This window comes from Homalodisca vitripennis, chromosome 1 (genome assembly GCF_021130785.1).
Source record: "Homalodisca vitripennis isolate AUS2020 chromosome 1, UT_GWSS_2.1, whole genome shotgun sequence".
In the NCBI taxonomy this organism is placed as follows: domain Eukaryota; kingdom Metazoa; phylum Arthropoda; class Insecta; order Hemiptera; family Cicadellidae; genus Homalodisca; species Homalodisca vitripennis.
In genome coordinates this window covers 15,189,224-15,205,257 of record NC_060207.1, presented here as the reverse complement: position 1 = coordinate 15,205,257, position 16,034 = coordinate 15,189,224, and the positions used below count along the sequence as shown (strand labels likewise).

The 16,034-nt window shown below is 36.9% G+C and overlaps 1 protein-coding gene across 1 annotated transcript in view; it reads right to left on the bottom strand.

The window, feature by feature from the left end:
- LOC124357511 (laminin subunit gamma-1) overlaps positions 1-16,034 on the bottom strand; it is a 505,622-nt gene that overhangs the window by 217,530 nt on the left and 272,058 nt on the right. Inside the window, exon 6 of the mRNA XM_046809384.1 lies at positions 12,005-12,183. Within this exon, the coding sequence (XP_046665340.1) occupies positions 12,005-12,183 (179 nt within the window). The remainder of the gene's footprint in view (positions 1-12,004; positions 12,184-16,034) is intronic.

Genomic DNA, 16,034 nt, shown 5'->3' with positions numbered 1-16,034 from the left:
AGAAGTATTTTATGAGGGCGTTTAATCGTTGCGATTATTTTCTCCTCTTTTTGAGACAGTCCAAGTTGAATCCTTTGCAAACTTTCAACACTGGACTAACTAGTGGTGAAAAATGATTAATTCGAATAATGGTGCAAAAACTGCCTACGAATGGATAATATTTTAAAGCAATTAATATGTAAATGGTAATTAACTATGATGATTTCTTGGAAAATATGTATCTTCTTTTTATTCGTTATTTTTTATGCCGCTATGTTTTCTGAGGATAAATCAGTTTCTATTTGATTTGTTTGTGTTGATACCCCTGAAGTATGCGACTAAATAAATAGATACGTAATCTAATATGTGGTAGAAGATGTGATATGTAGATTGCACAAATTTCTTGTTTCTTGTAAAGAGCAACATGGTTGTTATAGTTTAATACAAAATTTAACTACCGAATTTAGAAAGATTCGAAATGGGGAAATAATCCTGAAAAGTACCATATGCGATAAGCAATATAAAACCACGATTCAGATAAATCAAAATTGTACGCCGTTTTATTACTGCAAAAATATTGTATGGTAAAATTTCCTTTTTACCAATAAAACGGTAGACCCATCTTAGAGTCATTGAAGATTTGATGAAACTGGCCTTTAATATTTTATGTGGTATTTTAAATTCAAATGTAAATTACTGTAAAAAGTATAGGTATTAGTCTCTATAAAGTAAATTTAATAAAATGCAGATGCACGCGGATAGCCTAAACATGTGTTTCATACTGCCAGTTATTTTCATTATGAAGCAATTAAAGGAAATCAGAAATCAGAAATAGATTTTATCACAGTGCGCAATTAACAGGTGCATAAAGTGATGTCTATGTTTTTCTATATTTTGTAACAGAGATCAGAAAGATCGGCGCACAATTCAGGGGTTTTTCAGAACCTCAAACTTTGCTTCTGCTTCGGTAGAAGTAGATGCAAAAGCACACAGCTGTTTTTGAAATTTTTCCAGCATTACCGCAGTCTACAGATCTATATTACGTTTGATTCTTTCTCTGTTGCATTACTATGCTTCGTTATTTTGTAATACAAATTAAACAAAACGCGTAAGTTTAAACTTTGCTTCACGTATGGTAAAAACCGTTGCTCCCCACACGGAGCAAAAGTGTCTTTAGGGGCTCAACCCTATTTCCAACCTCGGCTTTGCCTAGTTCGTAAAACGCGATGCCGCACAGAAAACACCCGCTTTTGCCCCTAGCGATGATAACTATTATTCTTGACTCCAATAATTCTCATTATGAGGCACTTGCAAGACATGTATCAAAATATGTATTTACAATAGGGTTAACTAAATGTACTAATGAGTGTTTTAAACCATACCGCAAAATATCACTGCAGCTATCGGATTGAACCCTAATGTATTTAATTTAGGGACAAACATTACCATATGCCGTTGACCGACCGAAAAGGCATTCACGGGTCAAAGATATGCCAAGTCGCGGCCTCCAATGCCTTAGCGGACTAATCTGCGATCATGGCACTAAATATGATGGCCATTTCTGGCGTACAGATGGCGGGATTGTGGCGGGCTGACATTTCTATAGCATTGTGCTGTAATAGCCGCCTGCCGCTGCTATATAGAGAGATGCTGAGGCACGAGCTCCGCTGGCTGTCCTGGGGCAACAATCGGAAAGCGAAGTGGTTTAGATACAATTCGTAACTACGGTTATTGCTGTTCCCACTGCTGAAAAGTTTTTTTCTTACTCTTGAAAATTGTTCAGCAAACGATCAAATCTTATTGCATTGTTTGTACACAGCTATCTCATCGACGTTCTTAAGCAATAACCACCACACACATACATTGTGAAAACGGTCATTGCAATGTTAAATGCAAGGCTAGGGCAGTATGTATATAACTTTAAAGTAATATAATATATTATTTTATCAGGAGAAGTTAAGACTAAGTGCCCTCTCTAACACTTAACCTGGGGACCAGCGGCTAAACGGTGACTTCCGAACCACCACCAATGGCCGGGCAGACGAGCTGCTTGCAAGGACATGATCGCTCAGCAGTCACCCATCCAAGCAGCAGCCACACTCGACGTTGGTTGATTCGATTATCTCGTGATAACCACCGTACCCGTTACACTGCGCCACCCGTATCTTTTAACTTTAAAGGTATTTTATTACTAGAAAATAATGGCACAACCACACGTCATAAAGTGTATTAAAAAAAATGGTGGTTGTTGAAGTAACATATATAATGCACATTAAACGGCCACCATTTTGTTTAGGTTGAATGCTTTCGTATTCACCCTATAAAACGCCTATTTTCTAAGCGTAATTTCTAAATCGTTTATTGTTTGATTGTTAAATCATTGTCAGACAACTAAAAAAGTCACCACAGTAATCGTCTATATAATTTTCGACGACAGTGATTTGACTTTTATTTACGTACCTGACGGTTAGTTTTATGTTTGTCAAGACGAGAAAATTACAATCTGCGACAAATATTGTCATTTTACATTTTTAACCCGTTTGATACCCTCTTAATTCGACCCCTACCAAAACTAACGTGAGCGACGATAAATTCCTTTCGTTCGGGAAATTTCTCTATCGGTTTCAATTAAAACCAGATTGTGTGCTTATGCGATGCTAATTTTCTGTCCTGGACAAGACGTGATTATAAAACCTCCAGCTGATTATAAAAAAGTGTCTTTATTTTTTTATGAATTACCTTGAAAGTCGAAATATTAAACTCTATAGCAGAGTTTATTATTATTTATCTCTTTACGGGTCCACACTTGCACATAATTAACCAGGGAAATACGAATACGAATAAACCCTAAGGAACATGACAAACATTAAGATTTTGGACGATTTGGATTTGGATTCCACAGTTATATTATTGCAGGTGCAGAGAAAGTGGAGGGGAGGCACGTGGCGTCTGGGGTAGAGGTCAATCAGTCCACATGGAGCCGTAAAGTTAAAATAGGCCTCAACTCTTCTTCCAAACAAGATTCTGGAGATATTACGTTTTATCAACTCATCCGTGAAACGAGGTTCCGATGCGAAAACTTCATCTTCAATAAAAACACTTATTTATACTTTCTGTATTAGTGTTCAATACCGAGTGAACCGGAATAATAAGCATGGCGATTTACAGTATGTAACTATGTAGTAAGTATGTACAGTAATCAAAGTTTAATTTTAATTTTGGAAAAATATTTAGTATTTAGAATTTGACGGCTACTAATTGAGATCAATAACCCAAGCAGTCGTATTTGTTGCACACTTTCACAGATGGCGCCATCATTTTAATGTAGCCACAGCTTTTAATGTTGCAATATGGTATAAAAAAAGCGTTTGCAATGCATAATATGTTTCTTTAAGAAATTAATGAACATTATGTTGAAGTATAAATTCTATTCACTCACTTTTGTGTTTTGATGTGCCTAGTAGCTTAGGGTAAGGAGTCTTTGATTGTATCAGTTACGACGCTAAGGTTGTGCCTTGTTGGTTTGATTGTATCAGTTACGACGCTAGGGTTGTGCCTTGTTGGTTTGATTGTATCAGTTACGACGCTAGAGCTGTGTCGTGTGACTGATTGTATCAGTTACGACGCTAAGGTTGTGCCTTGTTGGTTTGATTGTATCAGTTACGACGCTAGGGTTGTGCCTTGTTGGTTTGATTGTATCAGTTACGACGATGGGGCTGTGCCGTGTGACTGATTGTATCAGTTACGACGCTAGGGTTGTGCCTTGTTGGTTTGATTGTATCAGTTACGACGCTAGGGCTGTGCCGTGTGACTGATTGTATCAGTTACGACGCTAGGGCTGTGCCGTGTGACTGCTTGTATCAGTTACGACGCTAGAGCTGTGCTGTGTCACTGCTTGTATCAGTTACGACGCTAGAGCTTTTGCCGTGTGACTGATTGTATCAGTTACGACGCTAGGGCTGTGCCGTGTGACTTTGATTGTATCAGTTACGACGCTAGAGCTGTGCCGTGTGGCTTTGATTGTTACCGTTGAAATGTTTACTACCTGTGTCTCTCACTCCACAGAGGGCAGTCCGAGCGCCCGCTTTGTAATAAAACCGGAACAGTAATTTATAGCTAGCTTAAACTCGATGTTTTACAATAAACATTCGCGCTTAGGGACGCCTGCGCGTACGCATCATGTCGGGTGCGGCGGTCATCGTTGTGGCCGGAGTCATTCCCCTCGACCTGGTCGCCGTTGAGAGACGGAGGATCTTTCGCCTTGCTTCCAAGCACGGGCGATAAGAAGCGTCGGAAACAGCAAGGAGAGAAACCTTTCACATTTGGCAGCAAAGGTGGAACCAGTGTACCGACGGTCGTTGGACCTTAGGTCAAATCAGAGTCCTGAATGCCTGAATGAACCACGGATACGGGGAGATTAAGGTCACCTCAGTGTGCGTACTGCCCGGAGAACGATGACACTCGTCATACGTTCTTCGTGTGCGGGCGAATACTTGTATTGAAAGCGTTTTATTAAGGTCCCGACAGTAGCCTCTTAAAATCTGTGTGATGACATTTGATAGAAAGGTCATAGAGATTTAAAACTTGATATATAGGTCCCTCTTAGTTCAGGAAAGAACTAATAATTTTGGGCTCAAAAGGTCAAGTCCGTACAGAATGCTGTGATGACTGCAATGCCTTGTTTCCTTCTATTGGATTCTTCAATATTCCATTATAATTGTACTTTACATCATTTAGTTGTTAGATTTCCTCCAAACCTGTCGGTATTTTAAACAATTTATAAAGCAAGTTAGACACATAACGTCCATAAAATTAGAACGGTGCGATATATGGTTTTACCGAGTCGCAATGAAGCAGATGTCGGAGTGAGATCATCTGTTGTCTGGTAATGAACTTGTCTGACTCCCGTAATTAACCAAGTCCGGTCAGACAGTATCGCACAGCGGCTGTTGCCGTACAAGGCTCCAGTACAAGACATTCTCCGTAATGAGCTCTCCGGTCGTCCAGTGGAAAACACAAAATTCGTGGTGAAATCAGCTTCGACCACAAATTCCATCAGCAAAGCTGAGTAAGTGGGTATTTATAAATAGTCCACAATGACGACTTTGTTATAACCACCTTTTTGAATTAATCCGAAAACAAAAAAAAAAAAAAAACTAAGTGCTCAATTATAATATTTATCTTATTATCTGCGGTGAAAAAAGCCATCATTTGAGATAAATGTTTATTTTCAATGCACGTTATTGGGTAAACAAACGAAAAAATAAACTCTCAATGACAACTTATACGTTATCATCTCCGGTGAGAAAACAAACCACTATTTGAGATAAATGTGTATTTGTAATGCACGTTATTGGGTAAACAAACGAAACACTAAGCGTTGAATGATTATATTTACGTTTCCGGCGAGAAAAGACATTTGAGATAAATTTTTCACTGTAATGCAGGATTTTTCAAATTAATTAGTTCAACAGAAGGAACACTAAGCGCCCAATGCTAAGATTTAACTCATCATCTAGGGTGAATAAAGATTCAAGACATACATTCGTACCTGTAGGATAAAATTATTCACATTGTTGGTCTAACGGGTGACAGACTAAGAGTTTCAATGACAGTACAAAATGTATCGTTCAGTCGTTGAATAAGAAAGGAGGTTGATATTACCATATGATATCAACATTCAGATCCGGCATACCGTTAGGCCCTTATAAGAAAACAGCAAACGTTTGTCTTCTACTTTTTATCTGATGTTATTTTTTAAATGTGGCGGTAGGTTTCATATGGAAGGTAAATCGAGTCCAGATATCCATAATTTTGTTAACAATAGCGGCCGAGTCTGCGCTGAGCTGCTCGCATAAAGCAGGAGCCTGCCGCATTATAAAGACATATGTTTTATATGCCTTTGTTCGGCGTTTCTTCGGGATAAAACCGTCAAATTCCGGCCAGGGCTCGGTTATTGTTCTGTCAAAACGGCCTATTAGCATCATAAAACAAGGGTGCCGTGCGTATGAGCGCGCGCGTGTTTGTCTGTATGTGCACTCTTCCGTGTAACGAGGCTAATAATGCACGTCTGCACGTATGTCCTCAGTTTATGAAGATAAAATAGTTTTATTGTACATTTCCCTTTTAATGTACTTATTCGTGAAATCAAAGAAGAAATTTCGCTCAAGAAAGGATTAGATTGTCAGGCGCGCCAGTTTTAGAGGTGGAAGAGATAGTACAGTATGGTAGCAGAAGGGTTAAAAAACTAAATTATTCACTTTTTAAACGTTTTATTTTTTTAGCTTGACAAACTTAAAGCTAACCGTCAGGCATTGTAATGATTGTATAAAATAAATGAATAAATTTAAAAAACGCAAATATTAGTACCTAAACAAAATTATATGAGTATTACAAATCTATAAAATAAAATAACATTCTGTTATGACGAAGCAAATAGATAATGTTACTAGGAAAAAATGATTCCAAAGGCAAAGCCTGATCAGGGTTTTCATCAGATAAGTTCATCATTTGGATAAAGGATTCAGTTGCCGTTGCACACACTAGATGAATAGTCCGACTATGAACCGATAGTCGCCATTTTAATCGGATACATCTATTGCTTAATAATAATTCTTCGCTGGAAGAAACAGTAATAATTAAATTTCAATCATTACATAAATGACTAAAAAACAAATAGAGTAATATGATATAAACAAGTAAGACCGTTAATACGGTTATTAAACTATATGACGTCAAATCGATAACTTGAATGGACTGTGGATAATGGAGTGGACTATCTATAGATATCGGAAACATCATAAAATCTTTCACGTTTTATGGAAAGACAATTAGGCAAAACTGCTTCTAAGCATGCAGTTTTTTTATTTTATGGAATACTTTTATTGAAACTGTTACTGTTTTAATGTAAGTATTTAGATAAAACAAATTAGAAGAGAAGTGTGGCTTCATTTTATACTTATAGAATGATTAAGTTTAAATGGAAAGATAATGTTGTGTTCACAAATATAGTATATTATCCAATTGTAAATTACTCAATGATTGTTTTAAACAATGTAGATCCATTATATGTTTGCTATTTACACAGTCTTGATCTTGAAGTTCACTCACATGAAAGCGGTTATAAAAACCGTAATTTTTGTTAACAACATATTTTTTAAGAATGCCGATCCGACACACGATTGTTATTCACTTACAAATTAAGCATCTTGCTCAACAGAGGCTACTCACGCAGAAGCGGTTATAAGCACAAGCTGACACAATATTTGATAACGATGCTGATCTGACACACGTTTGTTATTCACTTACAAATTAAGCCTCTTGATCAACAGAGGATACTCACGCAGAAGCGGTTATATGCACAAGCTGACACAATATTTGATAACGATGCTGATCTGACACACGTTTGTTATTCACTTACAAATTAAGCCTCTTGATCAACAGAGGATACTCACGCAGAAGCGGTTATATGCACAAGCTGAACACAATATTTGATAACGATGCTGATCTGACACACGTTTGTTATTCACTTACAAATTAAACCTCTTGATCAACAGAGGATACTCACGCAGAAGCGGTTATACGCACAAGCTGACACAATATTTGATAACGATGCTGATCTGACACACGTTTGTTATTCACTTACAAATTAAGCCTCTTGATCAACAGAGGATACTCACGCAGAAGCGGTTATATGCACAAGCTGACACAATATTTGATAACTGATGCTGATCTGACACACGTTTGTTATTCACTTACAAATTAAACCTCTTGATCAACAGAGGATACTCACGCAGAAGCGGTTATACGCACAAGCTGACACAATATTTGATAACGATGCTGATCTGACACACGTTTGTTATTCACTTACAAATTAAACCTCTTGATCAACAGAGGATACTCACGCAGAAGCGGTTATATGCACAAGCTGACACAATATTTGTTAACGATGCTGATCTGACACACGTTTGTTATTCACTTACAAATTAAGCATCTTGCTCAACAGAGGCTACTCACGCAGAAGCGGTTATATGCACAAGCTGACACAATATTTGATAACAATGCTGATCTGACACACGTTTGTTATTCACTTACAAATTAAGCCTCTTGATCAACAGAGGCTACTCACGCAGAAGCGGTTATACGCACAAGCTGACACAATATTTGTTAACAATGCTGATCTGACACACGTTTGTTATTCACTTACAAATTAAGCCTCTTGATCAACAGAGGGCTACTCACGCAGAAGCGGTTATACGCACAAGCTGACACAATATTTATTAACAATGCTGATCTGACACACGTTTGTTATTTACTTACAAATTAAGCCTCTTGATCAACAGAGGGCTACTCACGCAGAAGCTGTTATACGCACAAGCTGACACAATATTTATTAACAATGCTGATCTGACACACGTTTGTTATTTACTTACAAATTAAGCCTCTTGATCAACAGAGGGCTACTCACGCAGAAGCGGTTATACGCACAAGCTGACACAATATTTGATAACCCTTGAGGCGTAGCAGGGCTCTAACGACTCTGTTTTGATAATCGTTGGAACATAGCCGGTAAACAAAGCTGTCAGCAGTTCAGCTCTCAAACTGTTATGGTAACATTCAAGCGCCTAAGTATCTAGCTGTAACAGCCTTTCATATTGTATATTATGAAGACTTCAGTGATTAATTTATGTCTTTATTTAAATTATTATTTATAATATCAGTATACTGTATTTCATATAAACACATTTATGTGTACATTATGTTATCCTGATTTTGCTTATATAGTACAAAATTACAAAACACACCTGAGTTAATTGAATTTTAATCTTGTAATTATAGAATATGCATTGTAATATTTTGCGTAAATTATAGTGAAACAATTATGATACAAATATTTCAAATCTAATTTATACACTACTATCTTGCTTTTAATAGTAAAAGATCTGCGTATTTGGCATTGCGCATACATTTATATTAATAATATAACTATCAGCCCTCGTATTTAAATAATAACTCTGCAATAAATAATCGAACATTAAAAACGTAAAACTTATCACAAGGTAAATAATTATTACACAATATACCAGGAAGTTTTATCCTTGTCTCATAAAGTTCCGAAATCACTAAATCGAAATTCTACACTTTAATAAATTAATGGAATATAATATTAAAAATCAACATTTTAGGGTTTGTACTAGACTGATAAAAACCAAATTCTGGAAAACGCCGTATTCTAGAAGTTTAAGTATTGAACTTCTAAATAATTTTTCGTCACAGTCCTTTAAATACCTTTTTTAATATGGAATAAGTAGAAAAATCATTATTCATTCCATTGGGAATTGTAGAGATTAAAACATTAATTAGAAGTATCTTAAAATTAAGCAGAAAGAAAAGCTTTTGATGATGGGGGTATGGATTTTTGTATGTTGTATTTGAAACGTAGCTGGTGGGTATAATTTTTTTTATTTATTGAAATTTTCTAAACAAATTTTATTGAAGAACACTTAATTGACATAAATTATATTTTTATTGATTACATAATGTTCTCGTTATAAATCATATAAAAATCACTGTGTAAAGGTATGTTCCATTTACATAATGTAAACATGGACATGTTTAGCTTCAGCCATTTTAGTTGGGCATGGTTAAAAAAAGCCCCATTAATTCACATTAAATACGTTTAATTTCTCGTATATTGGTGAATTATTTTTAATTTATTACGCTCCCTTTTTAATTGCAAACAAACACACTTACACCATTTTAATAAACATTTTCCTGGTAAAAGGATTCTTCACTTAATTTCTAAGGCCCAATAATCTTTACTGTAAGATTTAAAGATACATACAAAAGGTATCTGGAGAGCATAATGCGCTGTGGTTGCTACCGTAAGAAGTCAAAATTGCAGGTGAAATAAAAGTTTATAGGTTTTTTTTAGGTTAAAAACATATAACAGCATCATCATTAACCTTACAGGAAAATGGAAGCAGTATATGATTAAGCGCTAATCTGTTTGTATATTGGTATTTGATTATTTTCCAGCAGAAGCTTCCATAACATTAATGTTTACATTTTACAACTTATTACTGAATGTTAAGTCCAGCTCTACATTTTCCACATGGTGCAGTCTAAACCTGCAACAGACTTGATTCCTGGAATCTGGAATCAACATTCGTCTGAAGAGATAAAAAAGTCGGCGACAAAGAGGCTCAAAAGAACTCTACAACGTTTCGACATCAGAAACTACAAACAAATGTAATCTAGATGAATCTGTCCTCATTGTTTCATCGGGTGCACAATTGCTCACCTAATAAATAAAAGGCTTCTTGAAGTAAAGGTTCAGGCTAATCTATTTTTTAGGAAATTCTCTTGTTTTAAATATGTAAACACAATTATCGCGCTGGATTTTTAAATTCATGTTAAAGGATAATCTCTCATTAGGACATTAGATATTTATCCAAATGAAACTGTAAAATGAGCATCTTTAGATTTTTGTGGTGCATTAGGAAATTTTCGAGTGAGTTTAATACGAGTGCTTTGCAATTCGATACACTTCACTCAGATATTTATGGAACATTAAACCATAAGTTTCAACCCCTCGTTATGTGGAAAGTTACGATGAGGGGAGGGCAAGAAAGTATAAGAGGGCAGGGAAATTCCCAGAGATGATTAACTGGAAAAACATTTGATCAAAGTTCATGAAGCAAGGACACCGAACTAAATCAGCCACCGGGGTGCAGCCACCCCGGGCGTAACAGAGCCGAAATTAGAATGTTATGACAGTTTAATAATTCCGTTCCAATCTACAACTATAATCTGCGCTGCATATCGGTCGACGTGTCTGATTACAACGGGCCCAGTTTTGTTTGACGTACGGAACCGGTGATTGGCGAGTCGAGATTATCTTGTCACGATGATTAATGTTGATTGGCCTAAGCAATAATTGAAATGGCGCTGCCGATTGGTCAGATTACAGCTTTAATCTGTAACTGTCCACGGTCAATTTCTCGGTATCTGGCGGTCGGCTCACCGTGAACCATTAGTCGGCTCAGTCAAGCAAGATATACGTACCGATACTGGTCGGATGAAGAAATAAAACCTCACCTGACACTTCAATTATAGATGTGACCGGTTCACTAGAACATCAAATGCAGTTTCAATAGGAAAGTGACAAGTCCTACAGTTCAAAATTCCTCGTTAATTGTAAAAATAGTCCCACCCGCTCAGTCGGAAGAAGTATTTTTGACAACTCAAATATCGTTAGTTAATTCTCGTGGGATTTACAAGTACTCGATATCTCTAAAATCATTCGAGATATAAAAAATTACTTGTGACAAAAAGTTGAGTAACTGTGTTAAGCATTCGATAGCACTTTTTATTTGTTCTATAATTCAATAAATAACGGAGTTGTGAATGTTTGCAAGACTGAACGACCGCCATATTGAAACGAAATCACGTACAAAGCTGGTCAATGAATTTATTTATCATAGCTGAGATATTTTAGATTACTTTTTGTACCAAGGTCAAACATGATTCGGCTTTTTTCGGCCAATTGTCGATTCTATATACAGGGTGAATAAAAAGTCAGGACCCTCCCCTTATTTTGTTCTCAAGTTTATATTAGGATATATCCTTTGGATAGTGGTGCAATGTGAAAAGCATTTTTATTTGGTGATTTTGAAACTCTTTGGTGTCCCCCAAAAATGCGGGATTTGGGGGCAACTCAAAAATTTTAAATGTACACCCCTCTCAAGTGACCCCTCTTTTTGAAGAGCGTAAACACTTAAAAAACTGTAAAAGCCGCTTTCTATTTTCCATACAAATAATAGCCAGAGTTACCAAAACAATATATTTTATAAATCACCATGTTTTCAATTCAAATCAAATGTTCGAACTGAAGTCCTCCTACTATTAGGCATTGAGACAGATATTTTATGTTCCATCGAGTCTTTCGATCCACTGATGTTTTTATTTTGCTTAAGACCATTAAATTTTATCACAAAGCCAAAATAATGAAGTGACGTCCTACCTTTGCATTCATGGAAGTGCGTGGAGTTCGCTCGACCCCAAGGCGCGTCGTTGTAGAAGGGGAGACACTGTTCACAGTCGACACCAGCAGTGTTGTGTTCACACTTACACACTTGCCGCTCCTCGCCCTCCAGAGACCTGGTGGTCACACACTCGCTGGCGTGCCCGTTACACTTACATCTGCAAACATCACATACATATGTCATACACTCTGTATCAACTGTTTTCAACTTTAAAATAAAATAATGTTACAAGGAATATGAACGGTAATTACAATACGAGAGAAATGGAATATTCCAAAAAGAACTGCTACCAATAAAAGATAATCTCCTTCTATCCATCAAAATTCCACTCTTGGGAATTATGAACGGACTATCTGATTCTGTACACTTAATTTACCTACTTGTGATTCGCTTGCTCAGCCGAGTCCAAGTTGTGATTTGCCAAAGTAGATGAGTCCTAGACTTAATTTGCCTGAGCCTTAAGCTTTGATTTGCTAAAGAAAGGGATTCCTAGTTACGATTCGTCTGAACAACTGAGATTTAAGCTGTGATTTGCCACAGACACCTAGCCCTAGTTGGAATGTGCCAAAACAACCGAGCCCTAGCTGTTATTAGCCAGAACGGCTGAGCCTTACTTGTGATTCGCCTGAGCGACCGAGTCCAAACTGTGATTTTCCAAAGATACCGTGACCAAGTTGTGAGCAACTAAGCCTCAAGCTGTGATTGACCAGAACGGCTGAGCCTTACTTATGATTCGCCTCAGCAACCGAGTCCAAACTGTGTTTTGCCACAGACACCTAGCCCTACTTGAATGTGCCAAAACAGCTGAGCCCTAGCTGTTATTTTTCAGAACGGTTGAGCCTTACTTATGATTCGCCTCAGCAACCGAGTCCAAACTGTGTTTTGCCACAGACACCTAGCCCTACTTGAATGTGCCAAAACAGCTGAGCCCTAGCTGTTATTTTTCAGAACGGTTGAGCCTTACTTATGATTCGCCTCAGCAACCGAGTCCAAACTGTGATTTGCCAAATAAGCCTAGCGCTATATATAGTACAAATCGCCGCACATAACAACTGCATACTGTATTCTCTTGCGTAGTCCAAAGTTGTACTGACACTAGAATTACATGTTTTTAATTTTAACTGCAAATTACTATAGTTCAGATTCATAACGCATAGACCTCTGTATGTAATAGCGTGTTTTGGAATAATACATTAGTGCAAAGTATACATACTAATAGAATTAAATCATTTCGATCAGTAATTGTTTATTTTTATGTTTAATACAAGTTAGGATTATATATTGAATAAAATAATATTATTGTGTCGATGTACGAATACTAAATCTGAATAATATAACACCCTTCCCAAATTGAACTCGTTTCCGACATCCCATTCAGCAGAAGCATTCAACCATTGCTTGCATTACACATGAGCACATTCCAAGCGTGGTTATGTTCCTTACATATCTGGAGTACATACTTACATTTATATTCTAGAATACAGAATACATTCAAAGGTAAATTTCTGTAATACATGCAAAGGCCACATTTCGCTTTTAACATTTTTGTATTATGCAGTAATAATGCAACAGTTACATATAGTTTTACTGTATTAATCGAGATTCCGCTAGATTTAACACTCATCTAAAGGACGCTTAACAGTGTCGTAATACAGACCTAATATAGAACCTAATTAAATTCAAGTTGTCCAAGAGTCTAGAAGAAGTGAGTTGACAATTTAGGCATTTTAGATTACATTTTAGCTTTAATTCTATTAGCTACACAGGAGGTAAATCATTCACACGAACGAGGTGAGCTGAGGTCCGGGAGATAACTTCAATTAGTTCCGAGGTCTGACGCTAGTGCTGCGCCACATGTCTTTGATTGTTACCGTTCGAATCTCTAATACCTATGCGTATTCTGTCACGGATGGCAGGCAACCCAATCAAAGGCTTTAGTATTTATTTAGATGGTAACTTCTCACCTTAATATCAGCTCCATGTTTATCTTGGATGTTTATCTTTGGGAGTGCCGATGGCCGAGCGGTCTGTCGTTGAACTTTGGGTCTGAGTTAGAGATAAGGGGCCCATACACGGTCAATATTATTGTGCAATATTTAATACTGGATAACAATAATATTGACCGTGTATGAGTTATATTGAAAGTCCAAAAACTGGTTGTGCAATATATTGAATGAAGTCAAAAAGTTTATAAATCTATTGCACAATCTTGAAAATATTGAGTCGTGTATGAGCAGTATTGCGCAATATCCTGCCAATTATCCGGTGGGCAATTCTCCAATGACTCTGTATCTAATCTGACAAAGTTCTTAAAATCATTGGGTTCATTTGTACGAAGCTCATTCAGCAGTATTTCATGAGTAAACTGGTTCCTTCTTTTTAACCACTCCTTCATTCATACCCGCTTCTTTCTCTTCTTCTTTGGCTTCACTAACAATGCGACCACAACACACGCTGCAGCATCCACATCACACATCTTTACCATACACGGCACACGAACTGCTTTGCCCCTCGGTAATTTTGATCACTCTGATTGCGTAAAATTATTGAACTGTGTGTGTCCGATCCTTCAATATCATTGCGCAATATATTGCACAATAATATTGACCGTGTATGGGCCCCTATAGCGCTGGTTCAAATCCTGTTTGTGACCGTTGCACTTTTTATCAGTAACATCGACCTTGTACTGTATCGACTCTCCCTCTTATTCTGTTTGATAAGATCCTAGCACAGGCCAGTGGCCCATGAGGACGGACAGAATAAGGCTTAAAAGGGGATCGGTCTCTCCTTTAAAAAAAATCTAAAGAGATAACGTAACATATCTATAACTTCTATCTGGGTAATAGATAGATTTGGCGCTTATTCAATGCGAAAATATTTGTAGAATGGATAATGTTACGCTGTTACGCAACACAAATTTTAAAATCGTGGTTAGTAAAACGGATAAAGTTTTTTTTATTAAGAAACAAGCATTATATAATTATTAACTACACATTTTATAATTATGGCAACAAATTTTCTCAAATTTACATACTTAAATTACAAGATTATTTTTGACTAAATGTTTATTATATTACATACAAACTTCCATATCATCTGCACGAAAAGTACTTCCCTGGCCTTGATAAAACAATCTTAATTACGCCACAGTTACAAAGACGGAATTCATCAGCGTAATTTTGAACTCGTCGCAAATTTGTACTAAAATTAATTTACGTAGCGGATGTTAAGTAAACTCACTATTTCAAATTAATTAACTTTGTTAATTAAAAAGTTAAACATTCTGACTGGATTAAGAACAAACTCGACAAAATTATCACTGTGAGGATCTCTTGTACAGCCGAAATACCAACTAATTACCTTAGGCAAAGTTGGGGGAGGGGGAGTAAAATACCATCATCTCTTCAAGAGTTTGGGCCAACAATAACATTGTAAGGGCGATGAAAAACTTTGTCGGATAATAGAAGAGGCGCTCCAGAAAGATAGGAGGATTATTTGGCGGGAGATTTAATAAAGATAACAGCATTACTATTCAGCTAAGGTGGCGCTTCCTGCGGGAGAAACTGTCCTGTAACTAACTCAGGGTGGCTAACTCTTTATTTTACGGTTAGTTACAGGGAATTGTAGCCCTATTAAAAGTTAGTTACACCTAATGATTAGGGGCAATATATTATGTAATTACATTTTATCGTAAGATAACACTTAATTGTCGGATGGGAATTTATAAACATTACATTTCACCAGGTTAAGGCCCATACATAATGTAGTTCCCCTTTATTATAGAATTAGGATAGACACGTGGCAGTTACACTTAATGGTAGGATGGGGCCTGTAAACTTTGTAGTTGCACTTAATGGCCAGCTCAGGGGCCATACATAATGTAGTTCCACTTGACAGTAGGGTCGGAGGCTATACACGATGTAGTTATACTTGACAGTAGGGTCGGGGGCTATACACGGTGTAGTTATACTTGACAGTAGGGTCGGAGGCTATACACGGTGTAGTTAT